This window comes from Meles meles, chromosome 14 (genome assembly GCF_922984935.1).
Source record: "Meles meles chromosome 14, mMelMel3.1 paternal haplotype, whole genome shotgun sequence".
In the NCBI taxonomy this organism is placed as follows: domain Eukaryota; kingdom Metazoa; phylum Chordata; class Mammalia; order Carnivora; family Mustelidae; genus Meles; species Meles meles.
In genome coordinates this window covers 31,744,069-31,760,490 of record NC_060079.1, presented here as the reverse complement: position 1 = coordinate 31,760,490, position 16,422 = coordinate 31,744,069, and the positions used below count along the sequence as shown (strand labels likewise).

Here is a 16,422-nt window from a genome sequence, read left to right as displayed (position 1 = left end):
TGCACTTTCAAAAGTTCCAAATAATTATCATTATACCCCAATTTGATTGTTGTTATTTATATATATTTATATATATACATATATATATATTTATATTTATATATATATCAAAATTAACAGGTCATAACTCAAGGAAGAATACTCATTAAGTTCTACTGATGGCCCAAATATGTATGTTCATAGTCCAAGTGCTAACAATGAATCTCATACCTGATAGAGCATGATGGGTTCTACATTGTATCCTAAGTTATCTGCAAAGTTCTTAGCAATGACCGTTTTTCCACAACCCTACAAATGGAAATACAATCATTCAAGGGAAAAGTCAAAACATCCAAAAGCCAGCAAAGAGAAATCTGCAGTGAAACTGCTATTCTTACTTTTCCTCCAATTAAACATATGTCCTTAACCATGTGAGACTGCATCATCTCAGCCAGTAGTTGTTTATGGCTTAAAGTTTGTATAAAATGGTCTGATGCACAAGGCTGATTTACTGGCCTGGTCCCAGCTGGCACCTATAATTAAAGAGAAGTAAATATAATATGCATATGTTTTTCTCAAAGCATTAGTAAAAGGAAGCACATTAACTGCCATTCAGAAGCCCCTAATAATTCCCTGCTCAATTCAATTCTATACTGGTTTTGATATTTCAATAAAGCAACAACAACTTTCTCATTCACAGATGTGATCATTACCATCAGCCCTCCAAATCAATCATCCCTCTAAAATTAAAGCCCAGTGCTGTCAAATATTTTCATAAGAATCATGTCATTTTCAGGCTATTTATAACTTACAATATCACTACTTCAGAATGAAGGTTTTTGTCCAAATTCCGAATTTTAGAATCAGTCTACTGGGACTCTCCAAAGTCACCAATGATCTCCTGATTTCTAAAATCCATGTCTACAAATCCTTTTCCACTTTGAGTTTACCACTCAGAAGCATCTGTTCTTAAAATCTCTCTTCCTATCACTCACACCTACTTCTTTTGTTTCCCAAGTCCTCCTTATTAGTCTCCTGAGGACCCTACAATGAGAAGATTTCCTTGTTCTGCTCAGGACTCAATCATACTGTACACAACACGAACCCTGCAGAATTGTAAGTTTGAAAACGACAAGATCAGATTTGAGTTTAGGAAAGATCATTCTGGTGGTAACATAGAAGGCGGAATGGAGGGCGCCTGGGTGGCTCAGTGGGTTAAGCCTCTGCCTCCAGCTCAGGTCATGATCTCAGGGTCCTAGGATCAAGTCCCTCACCAGGCTCTCTGCTCAGCAGGGAGCCTGCTTCCTCCTCTCTCTCTCTCTCTCTGCCTACTTGTGATCTCTGTCTGTCAAATAAATAAATAAAATCTTTAAAAAAAAAAAAAAGAAGGCGGACTGGAAGAGACTGAAGGCAATGAAGTCAGAAAGCCATTACCAAAGGGAAGTAAATAATGAAAGCTTGCTCATATCTCATGCCTCTGGACATATTGTTTAACCTGCCTAAAGTGTTCTATCACCTTTCCACTCCTGAACTACTAGAGAATTCCTATGTCATCCCTCAAGACTCAGGTCATTCTATATCCCCACAGACATTTAACACAGTCCTTACTCATCTGTCTCTATTGAGACCATCAGCCTAGTGAGGTCATTCATCTGAAGGAGACAGAAGAGTGTAATGAAAGTGATCATGTTTAGAAATCTCATCTATGACATTTCTTAGCTGGTGACCATGGGTGAATTGTTTACCCTCTTGACATCTCAGCTTTCTAATCTATAAAATGGACCTAATAAAACTTGCCTCCAGGGTCATTGGAGGATTTAGTGTCATAACATACGTGAAGAGACAAATACAGTGACTAATACAGAGTGGGCACTAATAATTCTTAATACAGAGCCTGGCTTATAGTAGACATAATCAATGTTCAATCTGATGAATGAATAAATACAGCAACATTAATAAGTATTAATAATATCCCATTAAAGCACATAGAAAGTTTATAATTAAAGTGTGCGCTGGCACATAAGGCAAGCATTTTTCTTTCCTACATTCACTTACAATTCATTTAAGTCTATGTTTTTCATGCTGTGTTTTCTAGGGACAGTTTCTCATCACCTTTTGGGGTTCTCATGGTCCTCAAAGGGTCACAAGAAAGGGAGGCAGAGCAAGCAGATGGAGTTCTGTGACCAAATATCCTTCCCTTCTTCTAAACACTGCACAACTAGAATAGCTCCTCTTTTAAATAGTGCATGTAGCTAAGAATGATTTTATTTGAAAAGAGTGTTCCTTAGCTCCTAAAATATGTTTGAAAACACTATTTCTTACCAAGGGCTTGGAATACACATTGCTTTATTCAGTACTTGATTTGATTTTCCCAGAGGTCAACTTTGGTTTTTGATGAAAGGTTATCCCTGTTTTTCCTGAACTTTTCCAGTTTACAAACATACATGACTGTGGAGACACAGATAGATAGAGATACAGATACACAGATGTGACCCTACAGAACCAGAGGTTTACAAGGAGATCAAAAACCCTATTAGGTCATAAAAATGGGCAGAACAAAGAACATCTTAGAAAGTATAAAGCTTGACCCGTTACCTGAATGGTCACCTCTTTGTCTGCTATCCGGACAGTGACGATAGCTTGGGGGGCAGGGCTCTCCATCAGCCTCTCCACTCTCACCACCTCTTTAGGAAGCACAGAGCTTTCTGAATCTTGGAGTTCAAAGCGCTACAAAATTACAAGAAAATCGTGTGATTTACTTTTTATTTTAGTGTTAGTGCTGGATATCCAGTCTTCTGGATATCTTATTTAGAACTGAAACTCACTCTACAGTATAAAAGTAGAGGTAAAAAATTAATGACAATTTTCTTCCTATTTTTACAAATGCCATTCTCCTTACGCCAATTACTCAGGTGATACGCAAATAGTTCCTAAAATTTACTAAATGACAGAAAAAGGAGTCGCTGAACTCCTGAATTGGTAACAGTCTGCAGCCTACACTTCTTGTTAATCAAAGGTTCCAGTTTCCTGGAAAGGACGATGAGACTCTTGACAACATGTTAGAGTAAAATAAGACTTATTTTGGTTGACTTCTTAAATCAACTGATGTTAATGTTGCCTAAAATTCATGAAGCCAGAACTTCCTGGACACCATTCTGCTCTTTGCTTGTGTGGTTAGCCTAACTGATTACAATAAATTCTAACAGTCTTCCACAGTATCTGGCACAGTGCCTGCTTTGGTGTATGTTCTCAGTATTGGTCAAACTGGATATAAAACACCAAGACCACTGATTCTTTCTCCACATGGACCAATTATCAATGCTCTAACGCTTGGTTATAGTCCTCATTCCAGCTGGTTATATAAAGAATGCACACAAAGAATACAAACAAATTTATGGAAAATGAGAATAGTAATTGAAAATTAATTAAATCCTATGCCATAGAATAACAGCATGTTCAATATGAAAAGCTTAACTCATTTTTAGTATTTAACAGGCAGAAATGGTCCCCATCCCAGCCAAAATCCTACCTTAGTTTTAGAACATTAGCACTATAGTGAAAGAACTGACCCTCAACGCAAGAACAGACCACTGCTTACTCAGCAGAATGACCCAAATCCAGAAAATAGATTTAGGGGAAGAAAATTATCTTCAAGCTCAATGTTCTAAGCCAAACAACCCAATTCAAGTCTTTTTGATGTCAGAAGTACTTAGGACAATACTTACTCCTTTACCCAAACCTAAGAAAAATTGTCTGCTTGTGCTACCATTAAAAAATGTAAGTCTTATGTAGTATGCCTTTTATACATGCAAATTCCCAGAGTATCACATAATTTGGTAGGAGCTCCTTTTGTGCTATAGACAATAACAATTATTGACAATTTAATTTCATGCAAAAAAAAGTTACACTGTATTTTAAGGGAGGTTCAATGGAGTTAAGGCCTTAGTCAAGTAATTAAAGTAATTAAATTCATTAGAATTTAGAACTTAGAATTGTTAAATTCTAAGAAAAGAAATATGTTAGCTCAAGGCGTGTTTTTTGTTTTGTTTTGTTTTTTACCAAATGTTAAAGTTTATTTTTTTATTTTATTTTTTAATTTTTTTATAAACATATATTTTTATCCCCAGGGGTACAGGTCTGTGAATCCCCAGGTTTATACACTTCACAGCACTCACCATAGCACTTTTTTTTTTTTAAGATTTTATTTATTTATTTGACAGACAGAGATCTCAAGTAGGTAGAGAGACAGGCAGAGAAAGAGGAGGAAGTAGGCTCCCTGCCAAGCAGAGAGCCCGATGTGGGGCTGGATCCCAGGACCTTGGGAGCATGACCTGAGCCGAAGGCAGAGGCTTTAACCCACTGAGTAACCAGGTGCTCCTAAAGGCATGTTTTTAATCCCACCTATAATAATGTCAGCCTAACTTCATAAAGGACTGACTGCAGAACACTTGTATTCCAGAAAGGAACACTAATGCCTTGAACCACTTGCTGTAACTGGTTATGTCCTTATAAATAATTCAAGCTAAAATATTTCAGTAGAATCAAAATAGTAGGCTAGAATACCCTAAGATAGTAAAAGAACTCGAGTTGCAAGATGAATTACCATCTGCTGGCATAGGAAATTTAAAGGACTGTTAATCAAAAAGGTAACTGAGGAATAAAATACATATATAATTCTCACAGACTACATGTTAGCAAGAAGTAGAACATCAAATAAACCAAAGTTCATTTACTTTACCATTTTACATTAATGAGTAGCTCCTATTCTGGAATGTCAATTAAACAAACAATACTCATGTATTTTTTGATACACTTTCTTTGGGATTATGTTATTTGAACTGTGAAATATAATTTAATAAAAGGAAATATTAATTATATGTAGATCTGCAAGGCCTCCATACTCACCCTCACAACTCCCAATCCTGTCCCTCCAAAGTATTCATTTTCTTTATACCTCTTTCTAGGCCGTGGAGCACTAAAAAAGAAATTCTCCATACCTTATTTCCTGGCTACCAAACAAGTATGTAGCCCTTGGTTTCTGCCAGGCTTCTTCCCAAAGCCAATCAGCAACTAATACAAACTAACACTACTCTCCCTTAGGAGTCATCTGAACCAATTCATTCCTGTGTCAGCAGGTCATCTACCTGCCTCCTCCAACCACCACAGAGCCTTCAGGCACATACTCCTCCATTCTTTGCTAGAATATAAACTCCACCAGCAAAATTAAAATATATCTATTTGGTTCACTCCAAACCTCCAGAACCTAGAATCATACATGGGACACAGTCAGTGATCAATAAAGGTTTGTTATATGAACAAACAAATGAAATCCTTTCCCTTTAATCCTCAAAATCGTCTATATTTTCATCAATCCTCACTTCTTTTCCCACCATCTCTGTAGAAAGGACTTCTGCTTTAATTATGAGTGAATGAAAAGCCACTGGAAGTCTGCTTTCTCCATCTCAGTTAGGATAACTCCATCATTCCAGATGCTGGATAGAAAAATATGTTCTTCGATCTTTCCAAACCAAGGCACAACGGTGCTCTGGAAACGTCCTTTCCTGTCTCTCCCAGACCATATTTCCATAGATATTTTCCATGTATTCCACAGATTACATCCCTTCTTCCTATGAAGATGTTTGTCTTCTCATTTCAAGAAACAAACAAAAAGTCATTTCTTGATTCTACATAATCCTTGAGTGACCCAGCTTCTCACCATCAAACTTATTTTACAAGTCGTATATCATCACTGTCTCCTTTCCTCATTTCTGATTTACTATTCAGCCCACTGATTTTTCTTGGCTGGAGTTCCCACCACTCCATGAGCACTGTTCCTGCTAAGTTCACCAGTAAATACCCTATTTGCCAAACTAACTGACTAAATAAATAAATAAGCTTTCTCCTATTCTATTGCTCCTTCCTTCTCAGTCTTTCCAGCAGGTTCTTCTTCTTCATTTACCTGACCAGTGCACATCAGGGTACTTCAGGAGTAGAACTTTTGTATTTTCTATGCTCACTTTTAAAATAATCTCATCCGGTTTCAGACTACAAACCATCTGTATGCTCTGACTGCTCTTCCTCTGTCTTATTTGAAGGTTCTTGGCATACTGTCCAGTCCTTAAACGTTGGCTCTTCCAGTGTTCAATCTTCAGGCAGGATTTCTTCTCACCATATATGCTCCTCTTTGATTCTTCCATCCGTGTGACCAATTCAACTAACACCTGTACTTTACAAACTCTCAAGTATTATCTTTGATATCAAAACACCTCCAGATCCATACCCATGTTTTCAAGTCTATTAGACAGACCCACTCAGTCTTACCTAAGAAGGACTGAGAGCCAAGACATGGTACTAGAAGACAAATGTACTTGTTACTACACTGCAAGAAAAGTATACCATTCTCAAAGGATAGCAATTCAGAGGAAGAGTATTTTCTTTAAGATGTCAACTAAAAACTAGGAGTGATTTTATGACTACAGAAACATGTTTTCAGAGTATCAACATCATATGATGAGTACTATCCAAGGAATGAAAGACATTTTAGCTATTTTTATAGCTTGCTTAGAAAAAAAAAGGTTTTCCTAATTTTAGCTGACTGCATTTTCAGTAATAATTTTTCCTGAATCCAAATGGATATCTAATTCATACTCAACTATCCATTAATTTCCATAACAATGCAGGTCAGAAAATTAATATCAAGGATAAGTTATTATATGTACATATGTACATTCTTGATTTGCTATTAAAATAGGTATTTCTAACTCTTCGTTCAGTATTTTTTTCCAATTCAAGAATAGTGCGTTGGGGCACCTGGGTGGCTCAGTGGGTTAAAGTCCCTGCCTTCGGCTTGGATCATGATCCCGGGGTCCTGGGATCAAGCCCCGCATCAGGCTCTCTGCTCAGCGGGGAGCCTGCTTCCCCCTCTCACTCTGCCTGCCTCTCTGACTACTTGTGATCTCTATCTATCAAATAAATAAATGAAACCTTTAAAAAAAAAAGGAATATTGCCTAAATTTTCACCTCTAAATTCACAATTATTTGAGGACATATAAAATTTTGTTCATCTGTGAATATTAGCTTGAGAAAATAGAGAAACTTAGAATAACAATGGGCCACATGGACTGTCCCAGGACATATAACAAAAATTATACCAATCGCTAGACTGCTACCATTTTTAAGGAGAGTGATTTAACATTCTGATCTAGTTGTATGTATCAATGTGTAATGATAGTACAAAAGGAAAGTTCTTTAGGTTCAGATGAATGAATTTAAGCTCTCTACCCACCCTTATTTATCTACTAAGAAGTTGGAAAAAGAAGTACTATTCCTTAACTAGCTATATACATTATTAAGGCAGAAAAGATAACCACTTTTTCTAATCTTATCTAAGTAATATCATTCCCTTTCCTTTTTTAAGACTCTAAAATGAAATTTAGATGATTTTTGTTTGTAGTATAGACCTTCAGTCATTTTTCTCTATTCCCCATAATTATAAAGGTCAAAATAAAGATTAAACAAAATGAAGCAATATTAGCTACTTTCTTTAGAAAACTCAACTCCTTAAAGGTATTCTATAACTTTAACTCATTTGTATGACTAGCTGATTTTTTTTTTTAATTCCAGTAAAGTTAACATACAGGGCTATATTAGTTTCAGGTATACAATATAGTGTTCAACACCTCTATACACCACTCAGTGCTCATCATGGTAAGTGTACCCTCAGTCCCCTTCACCTATTCCACCCAGCCCCCCTCTGGTAATCATCAGTTTGTGCTCTATAGGTAAGAGTCAGGTTTTTGGTGATTAGTCTTTCTTTTCCCTTTGTTCATTTGTTTTGTTTCTTAAACTCCACATATAAATGAAATCATATGGTATTTGTCTTTCTCTGACTTACTTCTCTTATTACATTATACTCTCTAGCTTCACCCATGGCCAACAATTCTTTCTCTTTTATGGCCAAGTAATAAATATTCCACTGTATATATAACCACACCAGTCTGCAGTCCCACTGTATAAGTGGGACTGTGTAAGTGTTCATTTTTCTCCACATCCTTCCCAACACTTGTTGTTCCTTGGGTATTTGATTTTAGCCATGTTCACAGGTGTGAGGTGATATCTCACTGTGGTTTTGATTTGCATTTTCTCCGATGATGAATGATGCCATGCATCTTTTCAGATGTCTGTTGGCCATCTGTATGTCTTCTTTGCAGAAATGTCTGTTCATGTCTTCTGATCATTTTTTAATTGGTTTGTTTGAGGGTTTTTGGTGTTGAGTTGTATAAATTATTTATTTATCTTGGATACTAACCTTTTATTGAATATTTCATTTGCAAATATCTTATCCCATTTAAGTAGTTTGTTTTTCGATTTTCTTGACTGTTTCCTTTGCTTTGCAGCAGCTTTTTATTTTGATGCAGTCCCAACAGTTTATTTTTGCTTTTGTTTCCCTTGTCTCAGGAGACATATCTAGAAAAATGCTGTTATGGCTGATGTCAGAGAAATTACTCCCTGTGATCTCTTCTAAGATTTTTATGGTTTCAGATCTCACATTTAGGTCCTTAATCCACTTTGAGTTTGTTTTTAAATATGTAAGAAAGTGATCCAGTTTCATTCTTTTGCATGTAGCTTCCAGTTTTCCCAACACCATTTGTTGAAGAGACTGTCTTTCTCCCATTGCCTATTGCCTCCTTTGTTGGAGATTAATTGATCATATAATTGCGGGTTTATTTCTGGGCTCTCTATTTTATTCTTTTGATCTAGGTGTCTATTTCTGTGCCAGTACCATAATGCTTTGATTACTACAACTTTGTAATGTATCTTGAAATCTGGGATTGTGATCCCAGTTTTGTTCTTCTTTTTCAAGATTGCTTTGGCTACTTAGAGTCTTTTGTGATTCCATACAAACTTTAGGATTGTTTGTTCTAAATACTGTTTGTATTTTGATAGGAACTGCATTAAATCTGTAGATTACTTTGAGTTGTATGACCATTTTAACAATATTTTTTTTCCTAATCCATGAACATGGAACAGGTTTTCCATTTGTTTGTGTCATCTTCAATTTCTTTTATTAATGTTTTATAGTTTTCAGAGTACAGGTGTTTTTGCCTCCTTGGTTATGTATATTCCTAGGCATTTTATGAGTTGGGGTGCAATTGCAAATGGGATTTTCTTAATTTCTACTTCTCCTTCTTCATTCTTAGTGTACAGATATGCAAGGATATTTGTACATTGATTTTGTATCCTGTGAGTTTACTGAATTCATTCATCACTTCTAGTAGTTTTTGGTAGAGTCTTTAGGGTTTTTTCTATATAATATCATGTCATCTGCAAATAGTGAAAGTTTTACTTCTTCCTTACCAATATGAATGCCTTTTACTTCTTTTTGTTGCGTGAGTGCTATGGTTGGGACTCCCAGCACCATGTTGAATAAAAGTTGCAAGAGTAGACATCCTTGTTGCGTTCCTGATCTTAGGGGAAAAGCACTCCACTTTTCACCATTTAGTATGATGTTAGCTATGGGTTTTTCGTTTATGGCCTTTATTATGTTCAGGCATGTTCCCTCTAAACCTACTTTGTTAAGGGTTCTTATCATGAACAGAATTGTACTTTGTCAAATGCTTTTTCTGTATCTATTGAAATGATCCTGTTTTTATCCTTTGTCTTATTGATGTTGATATATCATGTTGATTGATTTATATTGAATCATATTGAATCACCCTTGTATCCCAGGAATGAATCCCACTTGATTGTGGTGAGATTTTTTTTTTTTTTTAAATGTTGTTGGGTGCTCTCTGTGCTTCCTGATCTGAATTTCTGTTTTCTCCCCAGATTCAAGAAATTTTCAGCAATTACTTCTGCAAAATAAATTTTCTGCCCCTTTTCTCTCTCTTCTCTTCTGGGATCCCTATGACACAAATGTTATTATGCCTGACGGTGTTGCTGAGTTCCCTATTTTCATTTTCTATTATTTTTTTTTCTCTCTCCTGTTCAACTTGATTTCCTTCCATTACTCTGTCCTCCAGGTCGCTCATCTGTTCTTCTGCTTCCTCTAATCTACTATTTAGTCCACCTAACATATTTTTAATTTCAGTTACAGAATTCTTCATCTCTGGTAGGTTTTTGTTTTCTATTTCTTTGTTAAAGGTCTTGCTGAGGTCCTCCACTCTTTTCTCAAGCCCAGAGAGTAGCTTTATGACCATTAGTTTAAATTCTCTATTACTTATTTTCATTTCATTTACCTCTTTTGCTGTGAATTTGTCTTGTTCTTTCATCGGAGAAATATTCCTCTGTCTCTTCATTTTGTCTAACTCTTTGTATCTGTTTCCATGTATCAGGAAAGTCAGCTACATCTCCAGCTCATAGAAGCAGTGGCCTTACGAAGAAGAGACCCCATAGTGCCCTGTGGTGCAAAGTCCCCTGTTCACCAGAACCTGGCACTCCAGGGGTATCTTCTACGTGTACTGTGTGCACTCTACTATTGTGGAGGAGCCACTTTTGCCTCCAATTCAGTCATCTGCAGTGGCTCTCCTTCCCTGTTGTAGGCAAGGTTTATCCCTGGGCTGTTAGTGGACCAGACTGGAGCCATCTGGGGCAGTTCGGGGCAAGAGTCACTTTGTTGTAGTGCTCACACTTCTTGGAGCTGCTTGAACACTGCCAGGCTTGTGGCACTACTTTGGGTGTGCTGTGGCCAAGATGTATTAGAAGGGGTGTGTCCACAGAACGCAGGGCACGGTGCACTGTTACCAAGTTAGGTAGGGTGTGTTGGTGTTCGAAGGTGCCCATGTATCTAGGCTGGGGAGTGGCGGAAAGAAATGATACCTGCCAGCAATTTTGCTCTTAGAGAGGTCTTCCAAGCACCCCTATTTCTCCAGTACATGCTCTGATATTAGTAAACAAATCTCCCTGCCATATACCCCAGTATTTTTCAAACTGCTGTTTCAATGCTTCATCTCTGTGGAACTATTTGGTATGCTGTCTCTTTAAGAGTGAGCACTCAGATTCCTATCACCCTCCCAGAGCTGAGCCCACAGATCTTCCAAGTTCCAGGTGTTAAGCCCTGCTAATTTTAAGAACCCACAAAATCAGCCCCTCTGGTTTTCAAAGCCAAATGTTACGGAAATTCATCTTCCCTGTGCAGGTCTCTGGTGCCTGGGGTACCTCGTGTGATGGTCTATTCTTTTTCCCTCTCTGAGCCCAAGGTGTCCCTCCCTGCCACAGACAGTCTCCCAGGTCCATTTAACCCCTGACCACATATCCGCCCCCCTACCCACTTCGATGTGGCTTCTTCCCCACATTTAGCTGTAAAGAGTGTGTTCTGCCAGTCTTCCGATTGTTTTCTGGGTTATTTACACTGATGTGGGTATTATCCAGTTGTATCCACTGAACAAAGTGAGCTTAGGATCTTCCTACTCTGCCATCTTCATTAGAAGTCTAATTTATAGGACTAGTTTTGAAATCAGAGATCGGAAACACATCCAAGTGGCTTCTTTATAAAAATAAATACCTTTTGGGGCGCCTGGGTGGCTCAGTGGTTTAAGCTGCTGCCTTCAGCTCAGGTCATGATCTCAGAGTCCTGGGATCGAGTCCCACATCGGGCTCTCTGCTCAGCAGGGAGCCTGCTTCCCTCTCACTCTCTCTGTCTGCCTCTCTGCCTACTTGTGATCTCTCTCTGTCAAATAAATAAATAAAAATCTTTAAAAAATAAAATAAAAAAAAAATAAATAAATAAATACCTTTGTTCATAACTGACTCTTCTAGGCACTGAGTATCTTCTCTCAGTTGTGTCACAAAAAAGTTTACATTGCTTCATTTTATCAGACCTTCCCATGACATTTTCTTTATCCCTGACTATTTACCCTTGTTCTGCGGGAATTGGGCACTGTGCTGATGGGCATCGAGGGAGCACATCGGGAATCACCACCTTTTTCTTAAACACTAGGTGCTCTATTTCAATGACCAATGCCAGCTTAGTTCAGATGTTGATTAAATCAAAGATGAATTCTAGTTCTTTTTTTCAGTGCTGAGAATAAATCTTAAAGTGAACTATATAGTTATATTTTCCCCTTGCTTCTTTATGCTTTTCAATTAGATTCTGTCCCCAACTATAGTTCTCAGCATCTATGAGGAAGAGCTTTTTATTAGTTTTATTACTATTATTATTATTATTATTATACTGTTATTGACACCAACAGTCAATGAAAAAAATGTTTCTTTGGCTAGCTGATATGTGGAGAAAAACCTGTTAAAGTACCTAGAATCTACTTCGGAGTTCTCACTATTACTACCTACATAAAGAATACTTCTTTCTGTACCCCCTTTGTAGATTCTGGGATAGAGGAGAAACAAACACCACTCTATTTGCCTAAGGTGGTAAAATCCTGGCCTCCAGAAAATGAAGGGCCTGTACACATAGAAAAAAACCTATGGTTCACATTCTATCTACTCCTTAGAAATCTGCTCCGTAAGCCAAACTGTAAAAGAAAAATAAAAACTGTCTTTCATAAAAAGGAATTAATTGGGTAAGTCTAGGGGCTGCCTAGAGTCAACATGCTCAAATATATAGTTATAAGATATCATATATTGTGACCGGCCCTTTAGAAAACACTACTGTTAAACAATATAATAAGAAAATAATGCTATGCATACTTCAAAAGAAAATCATGCTCCATATTATGAACCACTTAAGATAAAAATAAGAACTTCATTAGCCACTTCGTTAATAATTTATTAGTTATATTTGTTTTTAAATTTTTTTATTTTGAAACACATTATAGCAGATATTCACTTTCTAAAATGTTTTATCTTAAAATAATTTCAAACTTACAGGAAAGTTACAGGATTCAGTTGTACAAAGGGCTTCTATTTTTGCCTTTTCTCAGATTTCCCCAATGGTTACCTCTGTAGTGCATTTATTCCCTCCCTCCTACCCCCATCAGCAACCCCACACCAGATCATTATCATTGGTCTTTTATTGAACCGCTGAAGAGCAAGCTGCAGATATGATGCCTCATCATCCTGAAACATTCTAGTTCATATTTCCTAAAACAAGAACTCTGGCCAATGTAATCACCACATAAGCCTCCAAATCAGGAAATCATTTTAATAGAACACAGCCACCTAATCCACAGACGTATTCAAGTTTAACTAACTGTGTCAACAATGTCACTTTTTCCCATGTGGTCCAGGATCCAACGTAGGAGCACACGTTGCATTTAGCTATCATATCTCTTTAGTCAGGTTCAAACTGAAGTAGTTTCCTCAGTTTTTTTCTCTTTTATGGACTGGACAATTCTAAAGAATATAGGACTTTCGTTATATACCTCAGCCTAGGTCTATACCATACTTTCTCATGGCCAAATTCACATCATGAATCCTTATCCAGAATATCCCTGAAATGAGGCTGAGCTCTTCTCGCCTCAATACTCAGGAGGGACACAATGTCCATCTGTCCCACCTGGACAAGTTGGCATTTACCATAAAAGTTATCATTTTCTTGTTTTGTAGTCAACTGAGTATTTTGGTAGGAGATATTCTTACATTATATCAATATCCCTGTACTTTTTTTGGAAGATATTTATTTATTTATCTGAAGAGAGGGAGAGAGAGAATATGTGTGTGTGCGTGCATGTGGTGGTCAGGGAGAGAATCTCAAGCAGACGCTTGTTGAGTGTGGAGCCCAACATGGGGCTCACTCTCATGACCTTGAGCCAAAATCAAGACTCAGATGTTTAACTGACTAAGCCACCCAGGCACCCCAATACCCTATCCTTCACAGAACCTTCACCCACTAGCTTTAAAACCTTTGATGACCTTCTGCCTAAATCAACTACCACACTGATGGTTGCCAAGTGGTGATTTTTCTGTTTATATAATTCCTTCTGCATTTATTCAAGAGATTTTCTTCTCCCCCTTGTATTTATATATTCATTTATGTCAATATGAACTTAGAGATTCCTATTCTGTTCAATGGCTTATAACAACTGTTATCATTATTTATTTATTTTGATACTTATGGGAGCCACTTCAAGCTGGTTCCTCTGTAACTTTGGCATATCACCATCATTTGGTAGGCATTTCCTTACTTTCTGGCACAGTGAGGTGATCCCAGTTCATTTCATTGTGTACTTCCCCTGTGCTGATGCTGAACCAGCCCTACTTCCTAGGAGTCCTGATTACTTTTAGTTTAGGAAGTGTGGTATTTAGAAACCGATGTCTCAGCAATTGGCATGATCACTGCCACTGGATCGGCAGTTTTTAGGCCTTCGTAGAGGAGAGAACTAGAAAGTATGGGTCTGCATTCACATAGACACACACTATCTGTATCTATTACTCTGTTTATATATATTGAAAAAAAATGAGTTCATTCTGATTTCTCCAATTCCAATCTAACACCTCAGCAGTCTTTCTTTCCTTCTCCCTTTCTATGTTTATAAATTATTTTTCCAATAGTAAGTAACACTGCTCTCAAAATCCTCAATGTATTGACCCATCTGCTCAATTGATTTACTTATTTGTTCAAGGTAGTCAACATCTCAACCACACCAGTCACCTCTGTACATGATTCACTATCACTGGCCTGCCAGTGCCTCCATGCCTAGAAAAAAAAGAGAGGGGGAAGCAAGGGAAAGGAAGAAAGATGGAAAGAGAGAAGTAGGAAAGAGGGGGAAGCGAGAAATGGGAAGACGGGAACAGAAGGGAAGAGACTTGGAAAAGGAAAGGAAAGCAAAGCAGATACTTACTTTTTAAAATTTATTTAAATTCAAGTTAGTTAACATATAAAATACTTATTTTTTTTAAGATTTTATTTATTTGTTTGTCAGAGAGAGATACAGAGAGCATGCATAAGCAGGGGGAGCGGTAGGCAGAGGGAGAAACAGGCTCCCTGCCAAGCAAGGAGCCTGATGTGGGACTAAATCCCAGGATCCTGGGATCATGACTGACCCGAAGGCTGACACTTAACTAACTGAGCCACCCAGGTGTCCCAAGATACTTACTTTTAGAACACCTTCCACAGCCATCTTCCCTTCGTGTCCTAGTAAAATAGTGTATGGGTAAAGCCACTGGATTGCATGTTTGATTGACATCATAGGAAAGGAATCCTATTAGGAACAAAAATACATAGGAATGAGGAACATCTAAAACAATCACAGAAAATTTATCTGAAATGCATATGACATTGAAATTGCCTTATAAATAGTAACAATAGGTTTCTCATATTTTCTAGAAGTCTATAAAAGTAAATATTCATTACTTCCTCTTCTCTTCCTGTTCCATACCCTTTCTCTGGGTAAGCTCATCCACTCCCACCTTGCAGTTGCTCTCCATCTGTTAGCGGCTCTCATGTCTCTGCCTCTGATCCTGACTACTTTCCTGAGCTATAGACTTGAACTCTCAATTACCCAGACAGGACTTTAGGTATCCCATTAACTCCCATTCAGTATGTCTGAAACTAAATGTCTGAACACATTTCCCTACCATACTCATCCCAAAGCACCTTCTCCTTCACTTTTATTCCTAAACTGAGTTACTCTCATACACAAATGTACTTACCTTCACAGTTACAAATTACAAGCTAGAAGGTTTTTATTACTCTCAAAACTTTCCCCAAATCAAACTGCTTTCTCAATTCTGTTCACTCTACTTTCAGAAGTCTACTAAAAGGGACAACTAGAGAAATTTTGGTATAAGTTGTCTATCAGATGATATTATAGAATTACTGTATGATTAATGGTTCTCGTTATGGAGAATGTCCTACTTCTTACAAGGAGCACACTGAAGTATATAAGAATACTGATCAAGGTTTCCTTTCAAATGGTTCAGAAAAAAAGAAAGAGGGCAATTAAATGTGGCAATATGCTAAAAACTGGTGACTCTAGTTGAAGGGATTATGGGTGTTCATTTGACTATTTGTGAACTATTTTTTTTAGATTTGGGAATTGTCAAAGTAAAAATTTCCAAGCAAAAACAAAAAGAAAATAAAGTAGGAGATATGATAAATAAGAGGAGAAAACCTGTTCTAAATATATAGAGCCGTGTAAACAATACCTATGAAACCTAATCAGTTTTAGGATATATAAACTAATAGCAACAATAGTTTAGAAATAAATCTCTTGGATTTATTTTTATGCTATTTTATTACTATATGTTATTATATACTATTATACTTTTATTTTATTTTATTTTATTTTTATTTTAGGATCCCTACTACCTGGGATTATGCTTCACCTTAGCAAAATCTCTCACTGATGGTTACAGTTTCCCCCTTATGCCCCCATGCTCTCCCCATCCCTCCTTCCTGCCAAGAGAGGTATCTTCCTCCAATAAATAACTGATTACTATACACCTCACCTACTTCATAATATCTAATAGGCACCCCCTTCCCCACTACAAAATCCAGACAACTGCACTCACCATGCAAACACTTCACACGAAAGCTCTAACCTC

General features: G+C 37.2%; 1 protein-coding gene across 1 annotated transcript in view; it reads right to left on the bottom strand.

The window, feature by feature from the left end:
• VWA8 (von Willebrand factor A domain containing 8) overlaps positions 1–16,422 on the bottom strand; it is a 333,349-nt gene that overhangs the window by 253,173 nt on the left and 63,754 nt on the right. Inside the window, exons 9-12 of the mRNA XM_046028286.1 lie at positions 14,973–15,077; positions 2,575–2,706; positions 378–512; positions 211–288 (exon numbers count right to left, since the gene is read on the bottom strand). Coding sequence (XP_045884242.1) covers positions 211–288; positions 378–512; positions 2,575–2,706; positions 14,973–15,077 — 450 coding nt within the window. The remainder of the gene's footprint in view (positions 1–210; positions 289–377; positions 513–2,574; positions 2,707–14,972; positions 15,078–16,422) is intronic.